At 37.6% G+C, this 13800-nt stretch overlaps 1 protein-coding gene across 1 annotated transcript in view; it reads right to left on the bottom strand.

Annotated features, from left to right (window-relative positions):
* Positions 1-13800, bottom strand: part of USP34 (ubiquitin specific peptidase 34) — a gene marked incomplete at its 5' end in the record, with an annotated part of 85731 nt that overhangs the window by 55314 nt on the left and 16617 nt on the right. The window contains 10 exon segments of the mRNA XM_008942970.1: positions 694-794; positions 5190-5337; positions 5434-5560; positions 5968-6127; positions 6259-6358; positions 7297-7410; positions 9561-9715; positions 11024-11106; positions 12177-12272; positions 13069-13158. Coding sequence (XP_008941218.1) covers positions 694-794; positions 5190-5337; positions 5434-5560; positions 5968-6127; positions 6259-6358; positions 7297-7410; positions 9561-9715; positions 11024-11106; positions 12177-12272; positions 13069-13158 — 1174 coding nt within the window.

Consider the following 13800-nt stretch of genomic DNA (forward strand, 5'->3'; position numbering starts at 1 on the left):
GAACTTAAAGACACATCAATATCTTTGTTGTCAAATCTTCACTGAGCAGCACTTTGAGCATCATAAAATCTTGGGTTTGCTTTTCCTTAAGGCATTTATGGTGTGGTTGCATACACTGTTTGCTGCTGTTACAGCAGTCAGGTTCCATTGTCTCTCTGTTCTTATTTTGCTGTTCAGGATAGGGAGACTCTAGGACTGATCTGCCTTCTCAGTCATGTCAGACAACATGGCACAAAACCATTCCCAGAGGAAAAATGAGATAAATTGGCTCAAAGGACCAGAAACAAGGGCACAGCAGTGAGGCTGGGAGAGCAGACATTTGTTGTACTGGTACAACCACAGCACAAATTTCAGACAAAATATGGGTATTTGATTCTGTTTTCACTGGTCCCTCATTTTCCTTAATGAGTGAACAAAAATGAAATTTTTCTTTTATTTCTGAGTTTTCACATATGCTAATCTAAAGTGAATTACATTTCTAAAAGAATTAACTATTTTAAGCCTGACAGCAGCGAAGACCAACAGCACTAATTTGAGCTTATAGGATGTGTGCATTGAATAGCGTGAAACAACTGATCCCAGACAACTACAGGATGTTCCTAAAGAAAAGTACACCTTCCACCACACTACATATATCAGCTGCACAAGACAAAAGCAACGTATCAGCCAAGCTTTTCCAGTGACTGGCAATACCTGCATATCCTTAAAACCCAATTCATGAAGTGTTTTTTCATCATAATCAGTTGTCAGTTCATGCCCAGATGAAATCATTCTCACAGGTCCCATGAGGCCACCTAGGAAAAAAATATATTTCAGTAAATTTCTGGAATCGTATTTTCATTTTCTAATTAAAGTGCTACAACTTATTTTTAATAGTATTCTCTTTGGTAGCAATTTAAATGAGGCAAAAACTTAAAGCAATTTCCTTACGAAAACTGGTTATTACATTGAAATAAATTTACCTGCATGTTAGTCAGAAATAACTTTTTCAATAACAGTTCACCCAATCTTGTAGTGAAAAGTGTTCACAACAGAGATTGAAATGTGCTTTCCATATTTGGTAGTAAATTACGCTATACCAGAGAAGGATAATGGAAAATGACTGTGATCATCAACAAAATCCCTTTGTAACACACACCTGTGATAAAGTCAGCAAAAGCAAAGAAGTAATGATTAATTTTACTGAACTACAATTTGGAACTGAAGATGCATATATTTCAGAAAGGAAAAACCTGAGAACATCCTTCAAAGAACTCTCAACACTGAACTAGAAATCTGAACAATTAAAAGATTAAGAATTTCATTTGGCATAGATAATCAAGCAGTAATCAAGAAATACAATGCACAGTGACTTTACACCTCTGAGTACTCATGCAGTTCTAAGCACCAATTCTGGTGCACAGATTTTTGTCATGGATTGAAGTTGCTATGCTTTCCAGTGCTTTTCTCAACATTAGACCCTGGTCCTCCACACCAGTGAAGAGCAACTTTACACTGCTTCTACACATCAACAATGGGATTTCAATGAGGTTTCTTCAGAAAAGTCTGTGGTTTTTAACCTCTCACAGTAATGTTGAGAACTACTCAAAGTTCTGTAACCTGAACATGCTTCAAAACTGTCTACTACCTGGCTATAGGAACACAGAAGTCAAAGAAATGGGTTAAAAGAAATGAACAAAAAAAGCCTGTGGATACACAGTGAACCCAACTTCCTTCTCTCCCTGTCAGAAAGACACGCGTGGTGCTGTGCATGCCAAGTTATCTGCTGCTTCTGCTCACTCCTCAAAGCCCACCATCTGCAGCCACACGGTCTGTGCTGATGGGTGCACACTACAAGTCCAGGTGATGCTTCCCAAAACCAGCTGAGATCCACACCTAACTGCTGATGTTCCCAAACTAGAACAAGCCAGTGAGATGTACACACAGTAGTTCTCATCGGGCAGCCAGATAAATGGAGGTGTATCAGGCAAATATACATGATCCTCAAATCTTGCCCAAAGAAAATTTCTGTGGTGTTCTTGGGAAAATCTGGATAGACAGCAGCCCTTCAAAGACATCTGTCAGTTAGCCATAAAACCATGAAGATTTTGTGTGGAATAATCCTACATATCTACCACTCTTCCCATCAGTGGCTGCTTTGAAAGCTATCAATGCAGCCAGGCAAAATAATTTCAAACATATAAAGGCAGGCAAACACATCATCCACAAAAATAATGCAGTGATCTACCATCTACTGCAAAGTAGGAACAGATCTGAGAAGAAAGAATACAGCAAACAACCTGAGTGAGAAGCAAATGACATCTCACATTTCTCGAGCAATGGAGATTTTGAATGAGCAAAAGATGTTACAGGAGATGTTTGGACCTGAGAAGAATGATGTGGTAAATTATTAAAAAAAACCCTACAAGTTTATTGTAGTGAAAGGGAGCTGAAAGGAACATTTAACTAATGTGAATGCATCTACTACTTCCAGATACATTCCCAAGTTTTGGCTAGTGGGCATTCTTGGATATTCCCTTGACAGAAGCACTACAGTAAAACAATCAGAAATAGATCTGTAACTAATAGTTATTGTAAGGTTCTTTTAGTCCCTCCCAAAACCTGCAGCTTCATTTTCACCAATAATAGTTACTTCACTTCTGTTTAACATAAATTTTCAGTGTTTTCACCTTCTCAAACTAAATTTCCTTTTTGCTCTACAAGGATAAGGCAAAAGAAAAAACTTGTATTCTGACATCACAAGCCTTTAACTGGAATTTGACGAACTCTGATCACATTTCTACCTCAGCTGATGAAATAATCACCATTGTAGGTTCCTGTCCTGGTCTGGGGTAGAACAGAACTAATTCTGTTCAGTGATTTTACTTTTCAGCTAGAGCTCTTCTAACTGCCTGCACTGTCTGAAGCTAACAGCATATTTTCACAGACAGTGTCTGCTTCTAGCAGTGATAACACTCCATGTTTAGAGTTATATATATTGTATATATTCCATTTTATTATTTTCATTAAAACTGTTTTACTTTTCTAATCAGTCTCTCTCCCTTCTTCCCTTCTCTTCTGGAGGTGTTCAAAGCATGAGCAGATGTAGCACGTGAGGCTATGGTCTAGTGGTTAGAGAGATGTTGGGATGAACTTTGGACTAGATGATCCTAAAGGTCCTTTCTAACCACAGTGATTCTATGATTCCCCTTTGGGGGAGGGAGGGGTTAACAGAGAGTCTGTTACAGCTCAGGGGGCAGCCCTGACCCTAAACCATGACAATTCCTAACCAGGAATTGTTTTTTTCATTGTAGATTAACCAATACAAGTACATCAAACTGGACTTGGTAAAAGGTCACTCTAACAGGTGTGCAATATGTACCTTACAATGCCTGTCTCCTGTGATGCAGAATGACCTGAGTTCTGAAGTGTAAACAGTCAATACATTTAACCATAATTCACAGAGATCTTTGTGACCAAAGTGTTATTAGAAAGTCTTTTGTTTTATCTTTACAAAACTGTCCCCAAAATAGGGTATGCAAAGCATTATTAGAAAGTCTTTTGTTTTATCTCTACAAAACTGTCCCCAAAATAGGGTATGCATGAGTAAAACTGCAGGTTTTAACCACAAGTCTCAGTTTCAAGTCTCTCTTCTCAAACTTGGCAGTTGAGAAGTAAAAATCATGTGACTAGATGATTCCCAGTGCACAGTGGCATGCAGAGAACAATGCAGAGGCAATTCTTCAGGAGTTTGGTTAGCAAGAGAATTAGCCTCTTACAGGATTTCCTGTATCTACCAGACAACACAGACATCAGTCACAAGACAAAGCACTTAGTCATTAATGCAGGTTTTAAACCTAGCAAAGGACACTGGGTTTATGAATCAACAGAAAGAAATTGTAGGGTCCTCTGGTTTCCCAGAGTTATGGCATGTTAATAGTTAGTGTAATAAACACAGAAAAAACAACATGCACAAGTGTACAAAATTATGGACATCAGCTCAAGCATTCTAGAAAACAAAAGACCTTGTACATATGTAACATGACTGAAGTGCAGCTGCTGCAGGACTGCAACTCTGAATTTTCTGAATCATGTGTTTCTAAAATCTCAGCTGAAATAATAATAAAAATTTCTGTTATGTGGCTGTATTTGGTGGAAAACAAGATAGTGTCTTTACCAACACAGCTTCTGACAAGTGGCTGGAAAAGGACTTTACAAAGAAGGTAATTCAGATGTCGAAAATTCCACCTGGTTTACTGACAGTGTCTCATTAAAAGTTTTTTTTAAAGTTGTTAAACTATGAAAAAAAGGTCAGATTCATGTTTACACATTCGCTAATGGTCAGTGATGCTGGAAAAAGATGCTCATGGACAGAATTTGTTCAGATAGTATGCATCACATGCTAACTCTTGCTCATCATGAGAAAGAAAGAAAACAAAAGACTGAGGAGAAGGCAACTCAGAAAACAGTAACACTTTGAACAGCAATAACCAATCAGAATGCTATAATATATAGCAGCAGTGGGATGTAGAAAATGTTCTCCTCCTAAATGATAAAGCAGTAATTTTCATTCACTCAAAAACATGTAAAGAAAGGGAGTAACAAGAGGTATATTCACTGCACTTTAAGAAAGCCATGACCATCTCAGGAGCAAGTTGACATTTCAAACTAAGAGCATCAAAACAGGATGATCATTTTTTTTGCCACAGGATTTTCATCAATTATAAAGCAGCTGCAGGAGTAAGGAAAATCTGATGCCTGACTGGAATACACCTATGTAGGGTATAAATTATGAATATGAATCCTGATTTCAAATTCTGAATCAATGGCAGAGCCAGAGATGTATAAATTTCACAAAACACAGAATAAGGTTCTATGGAACAGCATCTCCACATTACAGAAAACAACAGAACTAATAAAAAAAACAACACAAAGGAAAATGAAGTGGGGAAAAGTCTACTGGCTAGATCTAAGGACCTCTGGCAGATGTAGAGCACCTTTGCTATTTCAAATAAATGGCAATGCTCAAGAAACAACACTGTTAATTAAAAGCAAGGGTGATGCCAACTATAACTACAGCTAGAAGAAATCAAATCCTAATGCTTGCTTATTTAGGTTATCTGGGGAAGAAATACCCCATGATCTTCTATGCTCTAAACCCATGAACCCTCATAAGGGTGAAGAACACAGTGACAAGTACTACAGCTTACCAGGGAAATCCCCTTTGCGGCTGCTTTGCCCAAACTCCTGAAGCTGTGCTTGTTGGTTTATCTGCTCCTTCTGTAAATTTTCATACCAGTGGGTGACTTCTGCCCGTAGATCAGCCACCTGATCACTAGGATACATTTCTATAGTCATCTGAAATACAACATGGAGTTTGGTTTCCACAGGGTGCAGTGGATTTACTGGAATTTCACAGTGGAGGACGTTGTTGTAGAAGGACTTTTAACCTACCTTGTCAGGAAGCCCAGCTGGCTGACACACGATTCTCAGTGGCAGTGACTGTTTGTCACTCAAGGCTTTCAAGTGACTGCTGATACCAGTGCCTTCAATCTGCCACTGCCTCAGATGATATGCAAACCTTAAGAAGCAGGTAAAAACGTTGAAAAAGTATTTTTGGCAAAACTTATTGAACACAAATGACCACTAAACAATGAGAGGAAAAGACAAAGCTTACACCTTTATTCACTGTTTTTTCAAAATAAGAGGAAGTTACTGATATTCTCACTATTTTTCAAACAAATAAAATAACTTTGAAAAAGTTCCTCTGGTGAGGGATGTGGAAACATGAGCCACATCCATACAACTTTAGGCAAGGACCAACACTTGTAACTGATACATTTCCTTTCAAAATTATCCACTACTGTCCTTACTTTACACAACAAAACCAAGGAAACTATTCCTTTAGTAATAACTCATAATTGATTCATCATTATAAGATGAATGGAAGTAAGTTCTGCATACAAATGTATCAGTGGAGCTATTTACCTTCTCCTAAAAGCCTCCAGGTGTGTCTTCAGCATTAAGAGTCCTCTTTCAATAATAGTCAGGCTTGAATGAGAGTCTTGCTCAAGGTTACTAGAAGCTATCATCAGACTCTCCATACACTTGCTAATAAACTCCTGTTCTTTTTCAAGACCAGTTTTACCTGTAACATTAGTTAAAGTAAATCATATCAGCACAACTTTGAGGCTATGCATTTTAGCACTAAGAACTGAAAGAGGGTAACACTTGATATTCTTTACATGTTAAACAGAACACAAAAATGACATCTCATACCATTGATATAGTAAGAGTTGATATACTGGATAGCTGCTCGACTGACGTCACCAGACTGTGCTCTTAAAGCAATACCCCAGAACTGGTCCATGCCACACAACTGTTTTGACAAAACAAAAACACACAGAGAAACAAACCATTGCCTCATCATTTTACTAGGAGTGATGCTTTTCTGACCTGAAAAAATTCTATTCTCCTCTTGATGCAACTACTAAAAATACTTCCCTTTTTCCTCTGCTTGGGCTTTCACCACTGCACGCATCACTTACTACAAAGTCCTAACTTTCACAGAAATATCTTCATACTTTGGAGCAAGAGGAAAACTGGTTAAAATTCAAGAGAGTGAATTTTCATTTCTGACAAACAGGAGTTGCTTTTTAATGAGGCCTTAAAACTACAGCTATTATCAGTATTTATTGCAAGAATAGAAATGTTAATACAAAATTGCCTCAAATTAATTCACAGAAAAAATCCCATTTATCATTTTATTTCTCAGAGTTTCACTGTGTAAAAAAAATTACAGAAGAAGAATTTCTAAGGCACATCATAAGTAAACTGAGACATATTACACAAAAGATTTCTAGTCAGAATTAAGTATGCCTAACAGAATGTCACCTGAATCTTATTTATAAAAGTAACCATTACAAACCCATTGTTTAAAAACAATAGAGTTCATTTATGCTATGAATATGATGAAACTGCACAAAGATACACAAGCAACAGGCAACACTTGCTTTGTGGTTTCCTGCCTCTACTTCTGAAGACAAAGGCCACACATGCTCAAAGTCATGAGGGAAGGTCTTGAGAATTGGCCTCTTTTACTTCCATTTCATTGTACCACATTTGGAACTTTTGAGTCCCAAGCTCCCAAGGCTCTCTTCAAGGCAGAAATCTACAGACTCCACCACTATGGGCTGAGACTATCTCAAACTAGTAAGCAATACTCAAGCCAACAAGAGATATGCCACTGAAGATAAAGAATTTAACTTTTCCTTCCCTCAGAAAGAAGAAAAACATGAGCACAGAAGCTAAGCTTACCTCAGAGTTTGAGCCCCCATCATATGCACTCGTAGCCAGTCGAGCCAAATTACACAAATGCTGGAAGAGGTTTAGGCCAGTCATACTAATAGTTTCAGGTTTCAGTTGTGGCATCTAAATAAAATTAATGCACTTCAGTATGGAAAAAAATTCAGTGATGGAACAGACAGCAATTACAGGGTATTTAATTCATTAGCACAGAAAAATATCATTGTTACTACCAATAATAGTCAAATGTAGTAGGTCAGTTAAAATTTATTCTCACAAAAGATCACTCTGTATTTTATATACACTACAAAAAAACAAAAATCAACTGTAACTGGCTTAAGCAAACCTCTTCACTGCTGATTTAGACAGTGCAGAGTTAGCAAAATTATTATTCTTCTAACACTACCTGGTTTGGGGTAGAACGGAACTAATTCTGTTCAGTGGTTTTAATTTCCAGCTAAAGCTCTTCTAACTCACTGTACTTCCTGAAGTTAGCAGCAGATCTTCACAAACAGCATCTGTTTCTAGCACTGATAACACTCCATGTTTACAGTTACCACCAAGGATGGGTGTCCTGACCAAGGTCACTGCTAAATCCTCTGTAGCACACAGAGAGGGGAGCAGAAAGTAAAGGCCACATCTGTGGGGAGCAGCAGATAGGACAAGTGAACCTAAACTGACCAGTGGGGTATTCCATCCCATATCTGTCATATTCAGAAGAAAGCTGAGGAATCATGAGGGTCAAGCCCCTGCCTTCTCTTTTGCTTTCTCTTCAATGGCCAGCATCTGAGGAGAACTTCATCCATTCTGCCTTTGATCCCAAGCGTGTGTTCCTGAATGGAGCTCCAGAATCCAGCTCCTGTACCCAATTGCTGTCTGCTGCCCAGTCCAGTCTGGGACTTTTCCCCAGGTCCTGCTCCCCAGCATCAGGGGTGACAGTGACATATTCCCATCAGGGAAGGGAGTTGGGTCTGATACTGGGTTTGTATAGACTTGTATATATTCCATTTTATTATTAGAGCATTATTATTATTATTTTCAATAAAGCTGTTTTACTTTTCTAATAGATAAGTCTCTCTTCCTTATTCCCTTTCTCTGGGGGAGAGGGGTCAACAGAAAGCATCTGTCACAGGCAGGGCTGCCCCCAGACCCTAAACTGTGACAAGCTGCTTCACTTACCAACAGCAGGATGTGCCTGTTCAAAAACTAGACAAAAAAATGTGTAACCCTGAAAAAGAACTAGACTGCACAACCTCTCCATTTTGTAATGGCAGGTGCTGAAATAGGTGGGACCCCTTGCAAATGGCTCTACTGCTGCATGTTCATGTTTTCAGTGGATGTATTGATGAGATTTACACACTCCTCCAAAAAAGAAGAAAAACAGTTTTTTTAGTCTTCTGCTGACCACTTGCCTAAAATAGAATGATATTATCATGAACAGGCAGAGCAGCAGCCAAAGTCCTCCCTGCACTCCCACATCACATCCCAAAGAAGAGGGAGGAACAAGCCAATGCCCTCACCCACCACAGCGGACGTGAAGGGAGCGAGCTGGCTGAGGGGTCAAGCCATGGGAAATGGAAGCAGCCAGGTCATGAGCCCAGTTATATTGTGGGGACTCAGAGACAGCTTCATGCTCTGGCCCTGACATCCTGGGATCTCCACTTGCTATGAAGAGTCAGGGAGCCCTTCAAATGACCAGAATCCCCACACAGTACATCCACTGCACAGGCAAACCTTTCCAACCCCACTGCAAGCAGGCTCCATTCTTATAGAGGTGGTTTCTTGCCCCACCTCCAAGTTAATGTGGAAGGTGGGAGCCCCTGGTGGTGATCTCATCAGTTCCCACCCAAGGCTGGCCCGACTCTGGGTGAAAACTAATCAGGACAGTTTTTCTTGCCTGGTTTTGGCCATCATCCATACGCCAACCCTCATTCAGAGCTGGGGGTTTAAACCCCAGCACTTCAATTAGTCAGGTAAGCTATATATCATAAAGGAAGTACAGCTTTGGGTGGATTTTTTTTTTTTCAAATTGAAGTGCTACAAAACTTCAAAGATAACTCACAGGCTACTTGCAAAGAAACACTCATGTAGAAAGAATTCATGTCAATTCGTTCCTCTCTTCCCTTCAAGCAGAGGAAAATTACTGAATGACAACTGGGGCCTTCCCAGACTACTGAAGACATATTTTTCATAGAAACAATTTAAAGTATGTTCTATAGTGCTGACAGGAAAAGAAACACCTTTACTTATAAGGTTGCAATTAACTCTCTACATACCTTTTCCAAAAAAAGATGCTTGTAAGTCTCCATACCCATAGCATGTTGATCTTTACTTCGCACTTGATTTAAGAACCAGTGTAGTGCATCATCGTAGCATTCAGAATCTTCTACTAAGCAGTGCCACAGTATGTCCACTTGTTCTAAACTCAACCCTAAAATTAGGAAAAAGTATTTTTAACATCAAATATGTAACAACATTCTACAAAACCCAAGGATACATAAAGAAAAATCAATATAGTTCTTGTCAGGCCATGGGCAGGAACACAAGAGAAATGCCTCACCTACTAACTAGAAATCATATAGGTTTCCCCTTTCAGAGCTGTCCATCAGCTACAGTTTTTGGTCATTAGTGCCAACAGTGTTACTAAATGTGGGCTGACCTGAGATCTTGTACAAAATGACAGGTTGTTTCTCAGTTCCTAAGTAACGACTGGGGACAACCTAGAGCCTGGCTTTGAGGTGGATATTGAGATTGTGGCTGAAAATAGTGTAGCTGTAGCTATTTCATTTTTACTACTTTCAAGAAAACTGGAAGTTTATTTTCTCAATTGGCATACAAACGTTTGTAATCCCAACAAACACCTTCAGAAAGAACTGGGGCTATTCTATCAACAGTAACAAATTTGGCATTACACATTTTTTCCTCTTGTCTAGAGGCATTTTCATTCCTTCCTGTACTCTAATGATCAGAGGCACAAGCCATGCATCGTATGCCAACTATGACTACCTAACAGGACTACCCAAATGACTCCTCCCTTCAGTTGTTTTAATAAATGACCTCAATACAATCAATTAAAAGTCCATACAGGGCTGATGCTGGAACAACACTGAAGCCTGTTAGTTTACAAGGGCTTAAGAAGAGAGTGGCCAGAATAATTTATGGAAGGGAAAGCCACCAAGGGTTACTAAAAACCACAGAAAATTATGTTCAAATTCCATCAGCCACATGAAAAGATTTCTCCTTTAACACTTAGAGTGAAAAGGCTTCAGCATCTGCATGGATCAACGCTCACAGGGAATACCACTTTTGCAAAAGACCCTACAGGGAGCATAAACCAATTTCTGACAGTATTAAAATACAAAGAATTACTCCTTTTTGGTATGACAACTTACAGTGCACTCCAGTAAAAGATCTCTGGAAACATTATGGACTTAAAGCAAAACCCACAAACAGAGATTATATTATCTTCATTTCAGTAATTACAACAATCCTAATGTTTAGAAAAACTAAAGCACAGGGAACATAAAAATTTGTTCTTGCAGAACTGCAATCGAAACTGAACTGCAAAGTTGGTTCTGTGCTTTTGTCAAAAAAAATCTTCCTTCTTTAGAAAAAGTATCAGAGATTATTTTAAACTGTAGCTGTTTAAATGTATATTTATTAAAATAACATTGACTATTAAGAACTATGTGAGCCTTACTCTGAGGTGTTGCTCTGATATGGTACCTCAAATACTTACTGAAATGATCTGGTGATCCTAGAGTTGAAAACACACATGTCAGGAATTGGAGACGAACCTGAACTTCTGCACTGTGGCTGTATCTAAAATTTAAATTTGTATAAAAAAGGAAGTTTACTTGATTTTTTTATTGTTATAGCTTTTCCCCCCCCAATCATACATGTCCTTCTTAAAAGCATAAATAATTTTTAAACAGAAGTTTATTTGATTTTTTATTGTTATAGCTTTCCCCCCCCCAATACATGTCCTCCTTAAAAGCATAAATAATTTTTTCTTTGAAGTTTCTTTCTGAACTTCTAGATCAGACCACACTAAGCAAGTGCAATGACACACTTAATGTCTGACCCTAATTTTTCCCTTAACTTGTAAAATATTGATATTTCTTCTATTCATTTCCTATCTCAGCTGATACATACTCTATAAAAATGCTTTCATAACTTATATAAAAATATTAACTCTATTTCTAAGATAGAAGCTCAAAGGTCAAGGAAGCAGAACAATGTATCATTTTGCCTTAATGTAAAGCAATTCATCCAACTTTTACACAGCTTTTGAACTCACTAGAGCAATGTCCAATATAAAGGTATATGCTGAAGTAAAAAACTGACTCAAATAGCAACACTTCCCATTTGTGGATATAGATACTCTTATTTACATATTGACTTTGACATCTGTCAAAATATGAATAGCCTATTCTTCCAAGATTGGGAGCTAGAAATTCTTTTGCTGGTGTGTATACACCTAATTCTAATCACAGAGATTGGAAGGTGTAAATGAATGTGTTAACCACAAAAGCACCACTGCAAAGGCTATTGATAACAGATTTTTAAACTGGAATATTTGAGTAGTTTTATGATATGAAATCACTTCAAACTGATTTGAATACGTAAAATCTTCATGTTTTATTTGTAAACAAATATTCAACATCATGTCTAACCAAAAATGGCAGGAGAGTTGTTCTGCAGTTATCTTTTAAGGAAAAGGAAGTTACTTATAATGTTATTTGGTTTACAGACCTTTGTCTCTCTAATCATGTAATGTAGAAAGTAACTATAGAAAGTATTTAAACCATAAACCATTTAAACCATTAACAGCTATTTAAACCATTTAAAACCATAAAAGATCCAACACCCAAAGACAGCTTTGTACTTACAATGCATGTTTGTGTCGTCCTTCCCTGACTGCCTGAATGTAGTGTACCAAATTGTCAAAGAAAAGTTTCATCATATTAAGTTCCTTTTCTGCCCACCTGTGGCAATGTAAAGGGCACGAAATATTATGGTTTGCTTAAAAAGACCAGAAAAGCTACAAAAATTAGAAAGCTATTACAGAAAAATTGCAAACACATAAACCCAAAGTAATCACTCAATTTTCCATCTAGCATGAATTCAGGAGGATTTTCCAGTACAGTACTCTATTTTTCATTGTTGCTGTTTTCAGGCACAGGACTGATAGAACACTTCCTTTTGAGACCATGAAAAAACTATTCCTAAAGGCCTTAATTCAGAAAACATCTAAGTCAAAAGTCAGAACAGGGCATATGCTTAAATCTCATGTCAAAAAGACAAGAAAAATTGCTGATAATCACTGTAATCTTTCCCAGAAGTTTCAGTAGTCTGGTCTCTGTTAAGGAATGCTATACAACGTGTCCTCACATTTCAAAGGTTTACTTATAAACTGAATTTTTTATTACTGAGAAACCCTGATATGCAAACAGAGAAGAATGATGTACAATCAAACTTCTACCTTTTACAATATGCTGTTACTTGGCACCTAGTACTGTCTGCAAGTCCTTTGGTATTTAAAGGGAGGGGATTAAAAAAATATAAATAAGTCTTCGTATGGGTTAGGACAGCAGTGTGCATTATGAAGAAATCTAGGCCTGAGTGATTAGATCAGCTCATACACCTAGGCCAGGTAACAGGCAGGTGGTAACTATAACTCATTACAAATCTGGGCAAGGCCTACAGAGCAAGTCTTGCAGCAGTCATCTGAATGTCATCACTTCTGCTGGTTTAGTCTGCTGGGGACACGGGGCTACTTACATTGTTATCCAATGTGTATCATAGCTGCTCCCAAATTGTTGAAACGTACCAAACAGCTTTGGAAGAAGACGAAGTGAAACTACTACTGATCTAAAGGAGAAAGAAAAAATTAACGACCGTGTGTGATGCTTAAAAAATTAAAATAGTCAATTTTAAAATTACTTTGAGAAGCTCAGGTACAGCTGGCAAAAAGGCTAAGTGAAAACGCTGGAATTATCTGTGTTAAGTTTACCATCATGTCAGCCAATTACTTTTCTGAATCTGACCTACACAGCCTTCAAATTCTTTACATGTAATACCTCAGACACACAACTCTCGGATAAGTATCAAAATAAAACAGTATATATTTTGCTTATTACAAATTTTTTAAATGTTGGAAGTTAAATTTTTATTTTTGTTTCTTAAAACTTATCTTTTGAAAATTCAGCAAAATTAGTATGGGTTTTCTAGAAACAGATGACATAACAGAAATAAATCTATCTCAAATCATTATAGATACAAGTAGGTGTGTATTGTAGGACAATTATCTAGGAAGACTCAAAAAGTGCATAAACTGCATGTAACCATACTTCCATGTCAGTGATGAGTATCTTTATTAATTAATATCAAGTATAAATAACAAGTATACTTGTAACTCATCTCACAGTTCTTAGCAAAAAGGTAATAACATAACACTTCAGGTGATGTCCAGCACTTGATTCATTCTATCAACAAAATAAATTCCACTTTTGC

This window comes from Merops nubicus, unplaced genomic scaffold (assembly GCF_000691845.1).
Source record: "Merops nubicus isolate BGI_N331 unplaced genomic scaffold, ASM69184v1 scaffold8426, whole genome shotgun sequence".
In the NCBI taxonomy this organism is placed as follows: Eukaryota; Metazoa; Chordata; class Aves; order Coraciiformes; family Meropidae; genus Merops; species Merops nubicus.